The sequence below is a fragment of the Thamnophis sirtalis genome, unplaced genomic scaffold (genome assembly GCF_051295495.1).
Source record: "Thamnophis sirtalis isolate CommonGarterSnake01/CBP01778 unplaced genomic scaffold, rThaSir2_p1.2 scaffold_2, whole genome shotgun sequence".
In the NCBI taxonomy this organism is placed as follows: Eukaryota; Metazoa; Chordata; class Lepidosauria; order Squamata; family Natricidae; genus Thamnophis; species Thamnophis sirtalis.
Window position 1 is genome coordinate 85,816,692 of NW_028261382.1, and position 18,447 is coordinate 85,835,138.

Here is an 18,447-nt window from a genome sequence, read left to right on the forward strand (position 1 = left end):
AAACTAATCAATAAAGTGCCCCCCTTGTTTTAACCAGTAACTAAAAATAGAAATGTGGGAGGAAAGTGCAGGCTATTTTGATAGTGTGATCATTATTTAATTAGCCATCATTCCATAAGTAAACTTACATTATACAGTTTAAGTGGACTAGAAAGTGGGACAATGATAAAAAAAAAAATCTGTGCATCTGAATTAGAATTCTAGAATTGTGAATTTATGAAGTTCTTGTATTTTTAATGTTTTCCCCCCACTTATGTTGACTAACAATCTTGGGAAGCAGCTGTAGATTGGAATCAGTGGACAAAAAGGAGGGAGGTTTTCCCCCAATTCTCAAGAAATTTGAAATGCAGAAAAATGCAACCTGATTTTCTCTCTTGTTAAATCATTGTTGGTTTAGATATTTTGTTGCCAGTGATTTATTCATTGCATTGATACCGGGTCCTTCAGATAATCTAGAGCAGATAGTATTTAGCCTTTTTAAAAATTTCACAACAAGGGAAGCTAGCCACAATTGCAGTTGAAGACATGGATTGCCTAATAATAGCCATGGGAGAATTGGAAGATAATTTCCCCGAAAAGTACACATTTGAGAAAGCGATTTATCAGATGCAGATACAAACAAGAGAAGAAGAGGAGATCAAGGTTATCCACTTTCAAAATACAAGTACAGTATGCTTCTACTTGAACCTTTCTTGTGTTTCTCCTCTCATAGGTGGAACAGATCCTATCTGAATTCCAGCTACGGGAAGAAGATTTGAAGAAGGTGATGCGTCGGATGCAGAAGGAAATGGACCGAGGCTTAAAACTGGAGACGCATGAGGAGGCCTCGGTGAAGATGTTGCCCACATATGTACGGTCCACACCAGAAGGATCAGGTACTTGTTGCCTCATTAGAAATGGATGATGGGAGATGCAAACTTAAACTCTTATTTTTTAAATCTCCATTGCATTGTCCAAAGACTATCCTGGAATTGTAGTCCTGGGCTAGAAATAGAAGCATGCTAATGTTAGCCAACATCTTATTGAAATGCCCACTAAATCAGTCATGGGGTTCTTCTGGAGGAAATTGGTCCAGGTTGTTTTCCAAAGACATAAATTGACATGGTGTCACACTCTGGGGTTACAGAAGTTGGAGATTTCCTATCTTTGGATCTTGGAGGTACCAATTTCCGAGTGATGCTGGTCAAAGTGGGAGATGATGAGGAAGGGCAATGGAAGGTGAAGACAAAACATCAAATGTACTCCATTCCAGAAGACGCCATGACAGGAACTGCTGAAATGGTGAGTTGATCATCAGGCCAAAATGAGAGGTGGGCTAGATTTTCACAACACAACAAGCTATTCAATGTATATGCTGCCCCCCTCACTGATAAGGCACCTCTGCAGAGCAACTCAAAAGAGACATAATCTATGAAATTTTATATATTGGTCAAATTCCAAAAAAGCTTCAAGTTCCTACAACTATTAGAAAGTCAGTGGAGTGGAGTGATTAAAGTGGATGAACTAATACTGGGAAGATCCAAATTCATGTTTCCCTCCAGTCATGGAAACTCACTGGGTTTCCTTGAGTTAGTTTCTCTTGATCAATTAAATCTGCCTCATGGTTTGGTTGCTGTACCAATAAAATAAAGACGAGCTCATTGAAGCCATGTTTAAGTCAACAGTTGAGCCAAAGTTGTGTAGAAGATGGTGTTTCAGCAGCTATTACATGTTACAAAAATAGCACAATTATCAAAGTCCTACTGGGTTGTTGGAAGGACGAGGGTGCCTCGCTCTCACCCTAGGATCTTGTGTCTTGCTTGTTGTCAAAGAACTTGGGTTCTTGAATAAACACTTTGCAAGAAGTGAAAGAAAATATTCACAAAAAGGGCAATAGAATTTTTGTCTCTCTCTCCCTCAGCTCTTTGATTATATTTCGGAATGCATCTCCGACTTCCTGGGCAAACATCAAATGAAGCACAAAAAGCTGCCTCTGGGCTTTACATTTTCCTTCCCTGTTCGACATGAAGACATTGACAAGGTGAGATCTGAAACCAGGAATTTGGAATGATTCCTGCTTTTGACTGCATGACTTTCTCAATGGAGCGGATGAATCATTCATAATCATGTAGCCCAAAACTATTGGAGGGTGTGATGTTCCTTCTGTCTCCATGTGAGGGAAGCCAGGGAGATAATATGCTAAGCAACCAAACAAGTAAAACCCAATCCCCTTGTGCTATGGAAGCTCAGAAGATGATCAATTTCTATAGAAAATTACTTTTGTTTTAAAACAAAGTGAAGTACTTTGGTGGTGTCAGCCTTGAAATTCAGCATAAAACCTAGATAAGGATAGAGGTAGTTCTTATCTTACCATCATTTGTTTAATGACTGCCTGAAGTAACAACGGCACTGAAATATTGAGTTCCACTAACGTGCAAATCTGCCAAGGGAAATGTGTCACTCTCCTAGTGTAAGTGGATGCATTGTAAGTGAGAGCTTCCAGACAGATTCTTTAGCATTGAACAGACCATGTTAGCCATGAACCATTGTATGATTTCTGTAGGATTGCAGACATTTTGCAAAATTATAGCAATCCTGCATTGTTGCTTTATCTCCTATAAAAATATTAAAGGGGAGTCAATAGATTTCTTACTACAGTAGCTGCTAATGAGACGGTCATAAGCCATTGTATTTTATAACTTCAGTTTTTTCTTTTGTCTCTTTTCTTGCTTTTCTTTTTCTTTCTTCTTTCTTGTCTTATCTTTTTCTTTAGGTTTGCTTTTTTACCTGAGTCAAAATACTCAGTAAATATAGATTTTAAAATTTTCTTACAGCAGTGTGAAGAGTTTGTGAGGATGTTGTCATTCTCACTTGAAATCTAGTCCAAGATGATCAAAACCAGACAATCTTCAATTATCCTCCATTGCTGGTTCCCTACATCTGCAGGCCTTTCCGATTATGATGTGGCTTTTCTCTTTGCTCGAGACAAACTTGATATATTGATCTATATTGTTTGTTGCGGCCATGGAGTTGTGCTTGTTTTGCAAAGTTTGGTCTGATTCTTTCCATGTTCTGATTTGTAGGGAATTTTGTTGAACTGGACAAAAGGCTTCAAAGCATCTGGAGCTGAAGGGAACAACATTGTGGAGCTTTTGAGAGACTCTATCAAACGAAGAGGGGTGAGAGCAATAATCATTTGAAAAATGCCTGGCTTCTTTTCAGCTAATTCTCAGGATCAGCCTTCTAACATATTGGGTGGCTTACTCATTAAACATGACCCTGTCTGCTTCAGGGGTGGGTTGCTAATCCCGTTCCAACCGAACCGGCGGCGTCCTCGTGCACGTGCGCAGTTCACGCATGCGTGATGAGAATCGCACAGGCGCTGTATGTGCCATGCGCCTGCGTGGAAGCGCAGAAGCCTTCAAAGACCGGTAAGGAGCGCGGGCGGGCGGGTGGGCCCTTCGCCGTTCCCGGAAGTTACTTACTTCCGGGTTCGCCGACCAACCGGTTCGCGGGAACTGCCGCGAACCGGTTGTAACCCACCCCTGGTCTGCTTGCTCTCTAAAGAACTGTGAAACTAAAATAAGATGTTTCGATAAGGAACTGCAGGAAAAATGTGGGAGACGGGAGCCACAGAAATCACTGAACCTGTCCTGTATTCCCTAAGCTTAGGCCACCTTTTTCAGGCACTGTCATATAAGATGAAGAACTAGATGGACACAATGTTGTGCTTTGCTTTTAGCAGCAGAATATTTAGGCTTTTCCTACCCCAGATGGCAGGCGGAAGACTGTAATATTGCTATTTATGAAGATTTTTAAATTGGGAATGTCAAGGTTAAACTTCTGGTATTATAAGTCTTAAAATCATGGCAGTGACTACAGAGACCTCTGTCCTTATCCATCATTAGAAATGAGAGACCCTAGGAGCAAGGGAGAACAATTTAGATAGAAATAATCTTTTCTTGGAGACTGGAGGTGAGGCTCACCTCTTGATTATGTTACTTTCTGATTAGTTTCAGTTATCTATAGGTACAGAACAATCCAGATGCATGACGTCTCCTAGAGTAAGGATAGATCTCTTCTCCAAGGAGTTTATAGCCTATTCTTCAACACAAGGGAGAGGGAAGGAAAGGGAGGGGGGAAATAGGAAGGATGGGAAATCTGTTTCCCTCTTCCAATATTCCAGATTTGCAAGAATGCTTATAGAATGGCCACCTTCAAACCCAAAGACACATAACAAAAGGAATATAGCATTTATTTTGTAGTGTGGTGTGACAAATCCCCTTTTGCTTTTGGGCAGAATGTTAGGAAAATCCCAGAGAGGTTTATCTCGATCTCTAGCCAATTTAAGAGACAACAACCTCCAACTGTGTCTCTGCCATCCAACATCCTTGGAGTTATCTGGTGGTATCTTTCTGTGAAGGTGGTCATTCCACGTGTGTTATTTCTTGAGATGTCCTTCTAGAAAGATAACAGGGGCTTTTTTTCAACCCACTGCAGGATTTTGAGATGGATGTTGTTGCAATGGTCAACGACACAGTAGCAACGATGATCTCCTGCTATTATGAGGATCACAGATGTGAAGTTGGCATGATTGTGGGTAAGTGGACCTGCCATGTTCATATACTTCCCCTGGGCACAACCATTGTAATCTGAACAACTTCTTGCTGATTCAAACTGAACCTAGTTTTACAGGGAGGCTGCCGTAAAACCTTCCTCGCTTGATATTATCCTGGTGGCCTCCACTGCTCTTAGTCAACATGGCCATAAAATGTATTGATTGGAGATGATGGGGATTATAGTTAAACATGTTTGGAAGACAGCACTTCCAGCCAGTGATTTGTCGAACTAACAGTTCTCCAACAAATTCTGACTGCAGATGTTTGTATGGATATTGTAGAAAACCATGGACATTGCTATTTTGAGCTATGACTTCACCCCAAAGCAATATCTTCTAAAAAAAAAAACCTGGATGGTGGGATGGAATGCTGTCTAGATTCCAGAGGACCGAGAGACATTACAGTTTAGATAGTTTGTGTGGGGTAAGGTGGGTAAAGACGGTTCCTTCCTAATAGTTTCCAAAGCATATATTTCATGGTGCTTTATTTTGCTTTAGCTTAGTCTGTCAAACTGCTTTAATTTGGCAATATTTGTGTCTCTGGGTGTGGAACAGTGAAAGAAATTGCTTGGAAGAATCTCAACAGGTCTTCCTTGGGTTTTGGAGCCTGATAGCACAATTAGTACATCTTTGCAAACGGTTCTATCCCCATCTGGTGCTGGTTCATTCTCTGCAGACACTGAAACTCCAGCATTGATATACGTACGTTTAACATTCCTTGATGTTCCTGTTCGGATTTTTGAAATAACACAATGGGAACAGAATGAACAGGCTTTTTCCTGTAACAGGCGGGTGCTAAAGAACTACAAAGTGAGGCAAGAGTTATGCTCCATTTATCTGAAGATGAGCAATACGATTGGCAGTACAGAGAGTAGGTTGCCTTGAAATTTGTGTTTTGGGTAGCTTTTCTTCTTCAGGTGCTCACTATGACCAAATTCTTATGTGGCTATTATTATGTTGTGACTATTCTGAAAACAGCTGTTAAATATATCAAGTGGACATTGCCTAGCAGTACTTTTTACCAGCCCCCGAGGTCTTTCTGACATTCTAGATATATATTAGTTGCAGCAACCACTGTAAGGACTCTGCTTCACTTGATTAAATGCTAGCTAAGGGACTCGCAGGTGTTTTACAACATGGGACTCAGAAGCCCTCTGCACAATCTCCTTCTGCAAGGTTGTAAATTCTACACTGTTGTCAGTAAGGAGAGTCCTTGACTAGATCTAGCCACCATTCAATGGACCTTCCCCAGGCTACTTACAATCCAGATATGAAGTTCTGATGACTGCTCCCCAACCCCCCAACCTCCCCGCCTGCAGTCATATGATTGCATTTTGGGTGCAACCAACCCACATTTATGGCTGTTCTCAGCATCACATGAATATGATTTATGACTTTTTTTTTTTGCAGAAAACCAGTATTTATTTTCAATTTCCAGCAAAAAAAAAAAAAAAAACCCACCTCCTATCCATTATGAAAAATGGGTTCACCTAATGATTGCAGTATTCACTTTACAAGTATTGCATTTGTTTAATAACCATGCAAACAAGTTGTGAAGTTGTGTGTGATCCAGTGGTGGGATTCAGCCAGTTCGCACCTATTCGGGAGAACCGGTTGGTAACTTTCTAAGTAGTTCAGAGAACCGATTGTTGGAAGAAATCTCCTTTTGTTTTTTTCCACTTTACAGGGCTAATCCTGTAAGGAAGGCAGAAAGGAAACATTCTGGTGTTGTTTCTAGCCTAATCTTTATTGCCCTGCTTACAGAAACTGCCTCTCTGGTTGAATTGAATTGAATTTTATTATTATGGTTAACCCTTATTACATTGTAACAGCTAAGGCGAAGCGCCCACCGACCTGAGTGACCTTGAGTTGGCCACGCCCACCCAGTCACATGCCCACCGAGTCCCACCTACCCAGATGGTCATTAGGACAGAGAACCAGTTGTTAAATTATTTGAATCCCACCAGTGGTGTGATCACATGGTCATCTACCAAATAACCAACATGACATACAACTATAATTATGTGGTCCTAAATCAAGGACTACATATATGTGTGCTGCATAAACTTCATAATGTAATTCTCTTACATTTAATGAAAATAAGTACTGAGGGTGACATGATAACAGTGTTTCAATATCTAAGGAATTGCCAGAAAGAAAAAGGGTTCAACCTATTTTCCAAACCACCTGAAGGCAGGACAAGAAGCAGGACAGGATGGAAACTAATCAAGAAGAGAAGCAACCTAGAACTAAGGAGAAATATCCTGATAGTTAGAACAATTAACCAGTGAACAGACTTGATTGTGTGGGTGCTCTAACACTGGAGGTTTTTAAGAAGAGATTGAACAACTGTTTGTCTGAAATGGTATAGGGTTTTTTCCCGTGACCCGTCAAAACCGCGGTCCACAAAAGTGCGCTCGACGAAAGCGCGCATTTGATGTCATCACAGCGCGACGAAAAAAATTAAAAATTGAAATAAAAATAAAATTAAAGCAAGCCGATTCACATAAAGGTAAGGGTTAGGTTTAGGTTTAGGTTTAGGGTTAGGGTTAGGTTAAGGGTTAGGGTTAGGTTTAGAGCGTTAGGGTTACGTTTAGCGTTAGGTTAAGGGTTAGCGTTAGGTTAAGGGTTAGGTTTAGGGTTAGATTTAGGGTTAGGTTAAGGGTTAGGTTTAGGGTTAGGTTTAGGGTTAGGTTTGGGGGGGTTAGGGTAAGGTTTTCGCTTTATTTTTACATTTATCGATCACAGCGCAATGTTTTCGTCGCGCTGTGATGACGTCACGTACGCGCTTTCGTCGAGCGCGCTTTTGTCGTCCGCGGTTTTGTGGTGGAACCGTTTTTTCCTGCCTGAGCTAGAAGGTTGGACAAGAAGACCTTCAAGACCTTCCAACTATGTTATTCTGTTACTCTGTTATCAACCTTTATGTGTTCTTTTAGTAATGCACTGAGATTAGTTGGACCTAAAGTAAAATGTCAGCTTCCAAAAATCTTCAACATGGACCAGGATAATAAAGACATGTCAAGAACCCCCCGATGATGCTGTTGGGCTATTGTTGACTGGGGAAATCTCTTTGCCTCTCCTTCTCTTAGGCACAGGCTGCAATGCTTGCTACATGGAGGAGATGGAGAATGTGGAACTGGTCGAAGGCAATGAGGGACGAATGTGTGTGAACACCGAATGGGGGGCTTTCGGGGAGTCGGGAGAGTTGGACGAATTCCTCTTGGAGTACGATCGTGTGGTGGACGAAACCTCATTTAACCCCGGTCAGCAGCTGTAAGGAATATGTCAGATAAAGTTAACCTAATTGTTTATTCTTCTCTGATGTCCTGGGGAACAGGAACAAGGCACTGAAGCTGGCATGAAAGCTGTGGTCTCACTGTAACACCTAGGCACAAGTCATGAGTTTGGGATGGTCACCAAGGCAATTCCTTGTGATATCATTCCCTTTCATGGTGCTAATGTTAAGGTTAATGTTTCTCAACCTTAGCAACTTTAAGATGGGTGGACTTCAAGCCCCAGAATTCTGGACGTTGAAGTCCAAGTTGAAGTTTAAATATGGAGATTCATCTGAAAATTGCCACAATTAAGAAACGCTCAATTAGAGAGTGACTTCTGTTGTGCTTTTCCAAGCTTAAAGTAAAGGTTGGAAATCTTAATTCTTGAAAATTACTTTGTTTTAGGAGTAATCCGTTAGGATTCATGTGCGGTGTGGAGTGGGACCCTTGTTTATTTTCTTTTTTTTCTTTCTCTTTCTTTCTTTCTTTCTTTCTTTTTTTTCTTTTCTTTTCTTTATGCCAGCCCTCCCTTCCTCTTCCTTTTTTCTTTTATCTGAAATCCAATTTTTCTCTCTCCCAAACAGCAGATTGCCAGGGAAGAAACAAAGAGCTCTTACCAAAATCTGGACTGATTATGTGCACATTTTAATAAGTACAAAAATCACATGACATTATTTGGGCTATATGTAGCCCATACTTTCTGTATGCTTTGCCTAATCTGGCCACCTTAAGATGTCTTGGGTTAGGATATTGGGACAATATTATGGTATGGGGGGAAATGGCCTAGAATAGAGTTTTTTAACTTGGAATGTCCAAGCTTGTTGGTGTTATGTTGGTAGCTTCTAGTTGTGGGAACTTCGGTTCCACCACAAAACCGCGGTAGACAAAAGCGCGCTCGACGAAAGCGCGTACCTGACGTCATCACAGCGCGACGAAAACATCACGCTGTGAGCGGTAAATGTAAAATTAAAGCGAAAACCTTACCCTAACCCCCCAAAACCTAACCCTAAACCTAACCCTTAACCTAACCCTAAACCTAAGCTAAACGTAACCCTAACGCTTAACGTAACCCTAACCCTAACCCTAACTCTTAACCTAACCCTAACCCTAACCCTAAACCTAACCCTTACCTTTATGTGAATCGGCTTGCTTTAATTTTATTTTTATTTCAATTTTTACTTTTTTTCATCGCGCTGTGATGACGTCACGTACGCGCTTTCGTTGAGCGCACTTTTGTCGACCGCGGTTTTGACGGGTCACGGGGAACTTCGACTCCCAGAATTCTCAGTAAGGGGTATGTTGGCTGAGATTTTGAGAGTTGACATCCATCCACACATCAGGAGGATGTTCAGGTTGAGTAAATCTACTTTAGAATAGAGGTAATAGCATTCATGGTTTCCTTTCTTGGCCTCATAGTAACAAGCAGGACATGAAATTGAAAAAAACCCTTCTAATACTGAAAACATCATAGACTTGAGATTTAAACTCTGGCACAAATAACCTGTGCACACATTGGTTACTGGAAAAAAAAAGTCAAGTTAAGCAAAGAGGGAAAGTGGTTGTTTTTCCTTCGTTCAGAGAAAACAACCTCCGTTGTTAGGCAATCAATCTTCCTATATGAGTGGATTTTGTTCAAACAAACTGCAGTGATTTCATCTGACACACTAACACACTTGACCTTCCCTATTCTACATATATAAATGATCCCCATGCCTTGTTGGTATTGATGCGCCTGCCTCCCACCCCCCACCCCCCCATCACCACCTACCTGCACGGAGCTTCTCCTGCATGTGACCAAACTGTGCCTTCCTTTCTCCAGGTTTGAGAAGATCATAGGGGGGAAGTACATCGGGGAGATTGTACGGCTGGTGCTGCTAAAACTGGTCAATGAAAACCTACTCTTCAACGGAGAAGCTTCAGAAAAGCTGAAGACCAGGGGATCGTTTGAAAGTCGTTTTATTTCACAAATTGAAAGGTAGTCAATACTGTAGAAAGTTTACTTGGGGCACTTCGGCATCATCAGAACTAATAGTTCTCGGTGAAAATAAGTGGAAAAGGTTGTTTTGATGACACTAACAAGTTTTTGAACACCCTGGGGGAAAAAATGTTGCAATGCAGACTGGTGATTCCTCCCCTTACTACCTACCAAATGTCAGGCATTTTAGTTTTTTGTTATTTAGTCTATTTTATCCATTCTTCTGCAGCAGTTTTATTCTGTTTTAGCTTTATGTTTCATATTAATAATAATTTGGTTTTCAAAAAAGAAGGTGCTGATTTGCAAAAAAAAATAAATCAATGTGTACATAAAATCTATCCTAGGGAGTGAATTTAAAGTGCCATAGGCTCTTCTAAAGTGGCAGAAATCTATCTGGCTGGGAGTATAAAAATTCCAATAGAGTCTCATCCTCATCAATTTTCTTCTGCAAATATTATAGACTCTTCTGTTAATCAGCCATGCTAAATAACAAGTCAAAATTAGCCGTGGCTTTCTAATTCAGATTTTCCATTGAGGCTTGACAGATTTTCACTGAACCGTTCATGAAATTTTCATGATGTGAATGGTTATAAATGACCATCAGTTCCATGGCTTGAGAAGGAAGAGGTCTTTATGATTTATTCGCGCAGCAATAGATTTTCTGCTTTCCAAGGGAATACTGGGCTTTCTTCAGTATAGATTATTTTAAAAAAAAGTAATGCCAAACATAGGTTTCCCCTGTAAATTGTCAGGCAGTTAGATTAGAAAGCCAAAAAATGTTCAATGAGAAAGCAAGGGCAAGCCATCAGCTTAATGCTATCGAGAAAATTACATGGATGTGTTCATAAAGTCATTGGGGACTGACCATGACTCAGAGGGATTTTTTAGTTTTGGAGGAATGCAAAACAATCTCAGATCAGAATACTTCATCCTCGTGTTGTCCTATTCCATGATTCTACAATGACCTTTCCAGGTATGCTGGAAACGGATTAACCCTCACATGGATTGCTCCAACCTTGAACCTCTTTAGCGACATTCCCTAACCATTCTGCTTTCCTCTAGATTCTCAATGCAGTCTGGCTTGCTTTCTTGGCTCCCTCACTGTATCCATCTGATAGACATGATCAGTGGTGGCATTCAAATATTTTAACAACCGGTTCTCTGCCCCAATGACCAGCTGAGTAGGCAGGGCTTGGTGGTCATGTGACCGTGTGGGTGTCGCCAACTCAACTTCACTCAGGTCAAGGGACGCTTCACCTTAGCTGTGACAGTGTAATAAGGGTTAACCGGAGAAGCAGTTTCTGTAAGCAGGGCAATAAAGATGAGGCTAGAAACAACACCAGAATGTCTCCTTCCTGCCTTCCTTACAGGATTAGCCCTGTAAAGTGATAAAAAAAACAAAAGGAGATTTCTTCCAACAGCCGGTTCCCCCAACTGCTTAGAAAGTTACCAACCGGTTCTCCCGAATAGGTGCGAACTGGCTGAATCCCACCACTGGACATGATTCAGAAAAGCTTTTCTTAGAAAAAAAATTAACTTGTGATTCTGCTGCCCTAATGTCTTTATATTTCCATTTTGCTTCCAGTGACGCTGGTGACCACAAGCAAGTTTACAATATTCTAACCTCTTTTGAGCTGTTGCCCTCTGCAATGGACTGTGACATTGTTCGGATGGCCTGTGAGAGCGTCTCCACCAGGGCTGCCCAGATGTGCTCAGCTGGGCTGGCTGGGGTTATCAATCGCATGAGGGACAGCAGGAACGAGGAGACGCTGAAGATTACAGTGGGTGTTGATGGGTCAGTCTACAAGCACCACCCTAGGTGAGCCCTTGACACCACCTTGGTTTCCTTTTTAAAAAATATAATTTTTATTGAAGATTACAATAGAAATGGAAAGAAAGAAAAGATTGTAAAGAAGTAGCTTCCGATCTTTTTGACAGCATTTATATTTTACTCTCCCTCCCTCCCTCCCTCTAAGGTCACATCATAATTTCCTTCTTACTAAACTACTCTTTCTAATCTTCAGACTCATAAATCACAAGTTCATTTCTCTCTTTTTTTCCAGCAAAAAAGCCATAAGGGGTTTCCAATAAATGTTGTTGTTGATCTGTCTCTAATGAAACAAATTAATTTTGTTATCTCTGCTAGTTCTGTTATCTTCACCAACGGTTCCTCAATTGTTGGTACACTATATTGCCAAAAGTATTCGCTCACCCATCCACATAATCAGAATCAGGTGCTCCAATCACTTCCATGGCCACAGGTGTATAAAATCAAGTACCTAGGCATGCAGACTGTTTTGACAAACATTTGCGAAAGAATGGGTGGCTCTCAGGAGCTCAGTGAATTCCAGCGTGGAACTGTGATAGGATGACACCTGTGCAACAAATCCAGTCGTGAAATTTCCTCACTCCTAAATATTCCACAGTCAACTGTCGGCTGTATTATAAGAACGTGGAAGTGTTTGGGAATGACAGTAACTCAGCCACGAAGTGGTAGGCCACATAAACTCGCCCAACATCAGTGTGTGACCTCACAAATGCGCTTCTGGAAGAATGGTCAAAAATTCCCATCAACACACTCCTGAACTTTGTGGACAGCCTTCCCAGAGGAGTTGAAGCTGTTATAGCTGCAAAGGGTGGGCCGATGTCATATTGAACCCTATGGATTAGGAATGGGATGTCACTTATAGTAAGTTCATATGCGAGTAAAGGCAGGTGAGCGAATACTTTTGGCAATATAGTGTATTTCATAATGTTTTCATTTTTGTGCATATAACACTCCCAAAATAATAATCATATATCAAAATAATCCTCCATTGCTCTTTTCCAATTGCCTATGCATTAATTAATTCTTGCCTATACAAGAAAAGTTCTGATTTCAGTCGAATGTTGATCTTTAAAATCCTTTGTATCATTGTACAGTATACAATTGAACACAGAAATTGTTTTAAACTCCAGCAAGGATCCCTTTTAAGAAGTGGGTGGCTTACCAGTTCATGTTGTTCAGAGTTTTGCAGATCTAGCAGAATGTTGTTCAATTTATGCTCCAGCGTTTCCTGAAACCCAGAGAACTGAATAAACCTAGACAGTTTTGGTTTTATAAACAGGGTCATCATATTGTGTTAAGTACAACTGTAGAGTTGCAACACTGATATCTGCTTGGGAGGGCTCTGAAACCCCTGCCTGTCCAAGAGTTTTCTTCTGGGGTTTGGAGGAGACTACCGTATATACTCGAGTATAGGCCGACCCGAATATAAGCCGAGGCACCTAATTTTACCACAAAAAACTGGAAAAGTTATTGACTCGAGTATAAGCCTAGGGTGGGAAATGCAGCAGCTACCGGTAAATTTCAAAAATAAAAATAGATACCAATAATGTTTTTGAATATTTATTTCAAAGAAAAACAGTAAACTAGCGGTGTATTCAATGAAATACTTCACTCACCTCATGATGCTGATGTCCCGCTGTGATGATGATGTCCCGTGCAGCCGCGGGAGCGATGTCCCGCCTCCTATGACACACGGCACAGTGATTCCTATCATTGGATCACTGTACCAGAGGAGGTGGGACATCGCTATGTGGCTGCTTGCCATAACAAGGAGGAGGTGGGACATCGTTGCAGAGCGGCAGGAGGGGGAGGAAGGGGAATCGTAAGACAGCCCTGCATTATATTAGAACGTGAGGAGGGGGGATGGTGCGGTGCGCCCTGCGCGGCAAACTGACACAGAGGGAGGGGAAACTCACAGGGGCGCTGGGCCATTCACGAGTGTCACCCAGCGGCATGGCCCCGCCCCTTTTTCTCCTCCATTTCGGGCAAATTTTTCACTGACTCGAGTATAAGCCGAGGCGGCTTTTTTCAGCCCAAAAAGTGGGCTGAAAAACCAGGCTTATACTCGAGTATATACAGTAATTCAAAAGGGTGATCCTGGAAACACTGACTCTTCCTTTCTCTTTCTTCCCTCCCTGTTTTCCTTCTGTTCACAGTTTCAAAGAGCGTTTCCATGCATCTGTTAGGCAACTCACTCCGGGCTGTGACATCGCCTTCCTGCAGTCAGAAGAAGGCAGTGGCCGAGGAGCCGCCCTCATTTCTGCTGTAGCGTACAAAATGGCTTGCATGATTGGCCATTGAGATGGACCATGAAAGAGAAGCTATCTTCTAGGAAAGCTTCTCCTCTTCTCAGCGACCCCAGGATGTGTTGCTTTGGAGTGTGCCAGGAGCAGGACCAGGAGGAGGAAATTATTCCTGGGGAATTGAATGAACACTGGACAGAACAATGGCTGGATCAACTTTGGGTTCCTTCTAACTTCTCTGTGTAGAGAATGCAATTATTCTTTCAAACGTCAACTTTTCCTTTTTCTTCAAATTCTTCTATAACGCATGAAGGTGGGAGGGGATATGGGTTAGAGTTTAACTAATTGAGGGGTATTCCATTTATATATTAAAACAATTCATGTAGTTCTGAGGTGGTCTTGAGTGAACAGGGAGGCAGTTAATTTGCTGGGGGGGGGGAGGGAAATTGCTCAATAAAAAGATATTGACCAATCGGTCGATAAGAAGAGTAACCTGAAAATTGTTTTTCCCAGTGAAATGATTATTGGAGCCTTGCTTTATAGAATGCAGAGCATTGCACTTAGAAGTTAGCAAAAGGACAGCACAGATATCAAGTCTAAAGTGTAGAATCATCCAAAATGTGTCACTGGTTCCTTTAGAAAATTTGATTCTAAGATGATTAAAACAAGGGCCCCTATCAACATATGGTGGATAGATATGATCTCCATTTCAATGTCTCTAGTAAATGTTGATGCTGATTTTCTTCCCCAGGTAGTTATTAATTCTGCCTTTACGTGATTTGGGCTATATTATCTCCCCACTTGCTTTCAACCAAAACACAAAGATCTCCTGCCTGTTTTTTCCCATTGGATTCACATGGCACCGCCTAACCCACTTGAGACCAACGTATTCATGGTTAGCCACAAATATTTCCTCCTTTCCTCTGACAAGATGCCTTGAAGCTGCTCCTGCTAAAATCTGTTATGACTTTGTCATCTTTGTCTTGGAGAGAACTCAGGGCTATGACGAGATTCAAAGACGCTAGAAGCAATAAAGGGATCGCAAATGAGAATAGCCAAGTTCATATTCCTTATAGTTTCAACCATGGGTGGAACTCAACTAATGAACAGAGAAAGGCCCTAAGTGAATGGGTCGAATCTGAAATTGAGATACTCTCTCCAGAAATAGCACAACCCAGGTGTTTGAAGCTTCATTTGCTTTCATGACATTCCAGATCTAGGTCAAACGTGAATCCAGGAGGCCTGAGAACAAACAGATTATTCTCTATACCAACGATGACGCTATAAGAGTGGGAGAGTGTCAGAGTGACCGGTTCATTATGCCTCTGGCTGAGTCCAGGGGTCACATTTTTCCCTAGTGAATGTGGGCTCAGATAGGATTCACTGGTGTTTGGGTTTTAACATCACCCAGATTTAATCTATTTGCAGTAGAGGTTAATTGCCATTTCAGTTCATAAAACATTAGACTACCACATTGCCTATTGTTAACAAGCATTGGAGGAGTCTTGGCAGGGTATAAAACGTCAGTTCTGGAGCCCACATCCTTATGATTCTCTTTTTTAGCTTTCTTTCTTTTTTCTTTAGCTCTGGTTCTATTTTTAGAGGCTGAGAAAAATAGAAACCGTAATACTTCCTCTAAAACCACAGATCGTTTGCTAATTATGAAAACGTTTTGCAATTTCCCTACATGGCTGAATTTGGGCTGAACAACGATTTGTTGATATCCAGATAATAAGCCGATTAATGGGGATGGGGATGCAGTTGGACAAAAATGCCAGTTAGTAAAGACAACGATGATATGAGTTGCAGTGGCTGGAATTGACGATTGGGTGAATGCTATAAAGATTCTAGTCCAGATGTACTTAAGATGAAGTAAAGAAAGATGTAGAGTAATGAAAAAGGTGGGGGGGAGTTCATGAAGCAATTTGTATGAAAGATGAAAAATGAAATGAAAGATGAAAAATGTACAGACAAAATCAAAAAAGATAAATCAGAAAGATAAATTTATGAGCAGGTCAGAAAGTGGCAAACGGACCCATCTATTTCTTGGATGTTTAGCAAAGATAGGCTGGAATACAAACATATTTGCACAATTTAAAAGCACACATAATTCTGCTTTTTTAATGGAATATCTTGCCAATCTCCATTTTCCCTATTGAATTTTTGGTCATACAGTTGCTTGGCTTAGGCACACTTGTTTTCTTATCACTGGCTTAATATTGTTTATTTTCCTGTTTTGTTTTACTATCTACTATTTTTTTCATAGTTTTGGGGGGTCTTTTATATTAAAAGTAACCTACATTAAAATAAATTAAAATATGGGTAAACGTTATCCCTGTGTCATGCTTTTTCCCATATTTATTCTATGCACTAAATCGGAATAAATACATAACTGCAACATCTGTATGGTAAAGAAGTAATATACGGAGGAATCACAGGCAGGCAGACAAATATGAAAGTCATCCTTACTCTTTAATTTATTTTCAGGCTAATGTGTACAGGATTTCAGAATTGTTTATTGGAGTGGGGTAGGAAACACTCAAATACACAAACAGTGATATAAACTTAGGGAATAATTTAATAACATTAACTTGTAGAGTATTTTTAAAAATATGAGTATATATAATAAAGTGAATTACTAGTTACCATATTACAATTCCTAAAGAACATAACATATACAGTCATCCAGAGAATGCAACCAAAAAAAAGAGGATGTAAATATAAGAGACTGCTTATAATGTACAAACAGCTGTATTTATGCTGCAGTGGTAAATTTCAAAGTTATCATTTAAATGAAACCAAAACACAACTCGTCCCATAATAGTGGCAGCTGACATGGTAATCCTCTAAAATACATGGGAAAACTCAATTGGCAAATCCACGTTGGGTTAGGATTAGGTCTCAGGGAGAAAAACGGACATCAACAATGGATTTGAAGGGAGGCACGGCTGACGTCATGACGATACGACATGCGATCTTGGAGCTCCAAGATCGCCGTCGACATTTCTGCCGCTGGATGGTCCTTTCAGACCTAAACTGTCCCATAGAGACGATGATAGAGAAGGGCACATCCTGCTGATCCAAGGGACATCACAAAGTCCTGGTAGATCCAGGAGAAGCTCTTTTTTCTAGCCATAGAGAAGTAGCTATTGAAGCTGCTGAAAGTTGGGACAGCTCCAGAACGGAAGGAAAGTGGGAGAGAAAATGTGTCAAATTGGTGAGATAAATTTTATTATTAGAGAAGAGAACACCCAAAAAGATCAAAAGTAAAATTAAAATTGAAGACAGAAGAGGTTAAGCGGTGAGATTAAGCCTGAGTCAACTTAGTGGTTATCTTTCTTTAATTTTTTTATGGATGGAATTTTTACAAATGCTTCTTACTTTTTAAACTGGACTGGTTTTTTTCTTCTTCTATTTTTCTTTTTTTTAAATACTTATTAAGATTTTCTTTCTTTTTCTTTTTTCAACTCTCTATTGGATTGTTTTTCTAAGAACCTTTTTCCTTAAGTTTGGAATATAAAGAGGGGAGTAAAAGCAGAGGAAAAAGAAGTAACATTGCTACTTGGAGGCTTGGAGACTTGGAAATATTGTTTTTCTTTTTTCTCTTTGAACATTTGATCTATATTTCAAGGTTTCTGAGTTTGTTTATTGAAAATGATAGCGGGAAGAGCACGGATTTTTTATACAGGTGCTCCTCTGGGGTACTATCAGTAGCTGGACTGAAGTGAAAAGAAGACCTTGACTTAAAAGGTTGCAGTGAACTTGTTTGGAATTTAATAATAAAAGTTTTGGGTGCTATAGTGGCAGTGTTTACTACTTGGAGGAATGGCGCAACATGAAAAAGAAAAGGAATTAACATTGCAAATGATTATGCAAGAAATTCAAAAAATACAAGTAAGAACAGAGCATTGAAAAGAGAATGGAGAATATAGAACAAAGAACAGAAAAAATAGATGAAAAAATTGAGAATATTTACCAAATGATGAAATTTGAGGACAGAGTTCAAAAAATTGAAGAAAAAGATGAACAAAGAGATAAGAACGTTGTTGATATTGACAGCTGATTGAGCGTGGTTGGAAATGACAGGAGTGGAATATTGAAATGGGAGATTGACAGATTGGAACTCTACCTCAGATTCCAAAACATAGAAGAAGAAAAAGGAGAAAATTTGGCAGAAGTAATGAGAGAAATTTTGGCAGAAAAATCCGTAATAACCAAAGGGAAGTTGATGGAAGGAACAGATGGAGGGTTTCGAGTCTTTAGAAGATATGCAATGAAAAACAAATTGCCAAGAGAAGTCCATATAAGATCTACCAAGAAAGCAATCAGAACACAAATATTACAAATGGCAAGAGATATAAGATTGCACTACTATTGGAAGGATACTGGATGATGTAATGAACTGTTATAATAAAAACTAATTTAAATTTAGTTAATTTTAGAATATTATGCATAAATGAAGTAATAATAGTTATAGTCCAATAAATGACTAACAATGATAAGAATGCACATATATATATCCTAGATTG

The 18,447-nt window shown here is 40.2% G+C and overlaps 1 protein-coding gene across 1 annotated transcript; it reads left to right on the forward strand.

Moving 5' to 3' along the window:
- The first annotated feature begins 525 nt into the window (after window positions 1-525).
- On the forward strand, window positions 526-14,192 carry GCK (glucokinase). Its single transcript, XM_087703507.1, has 10 exons — window positions 526-669; window positions 713-875; window positions 1,127-1,281; window positions 1,901-2,020; window positions 3,063-3,158; window positions 4,480-4,579; window positions 7,687-7,870; window positions 9,692-9,847; window positions 11,433-11,666; window positions 13,832-14,192. Exons 1-10 carry the CDS (start codon window positions 526-528, stop codon window positions 13,974-13,976), a joined length of 1,497 nt encoding a protein of 498 aa, XP_087559633.1. The 3' UTR covers window positions 13,977-14,192.
- The last annotated feature ends 4,255 nt before the right edge of the window (window positions 14,193-18,447 follow it).

What these genes read in the sequence shown, in the direction of transcription:
- GCK (XM_087703507.1), top strand. Translation starts at nt 526, where the DNA reads ATGGATTGCCTAATAATAGCCATGGGAGAATTGGAAGATAATTTCCCC. An exon ending in ACTTTCAAAATACAAGTACA is followed by an intron (nt 670 to 712) that starts GTATGCTTCTAC and finishes CTCCTCTCATAG; the next exon opens with GTGGAACAGATCCTATCTGA. An exon ending in GTCTACAAGCACCACCCTAG is followed by an intron (nt 11,667 to 13,831) that starts GTGAGCCCTTGA and finishes TTCTGTTCACAG; the next exon opens with TTTCAAAGAGCGTTTCCATG.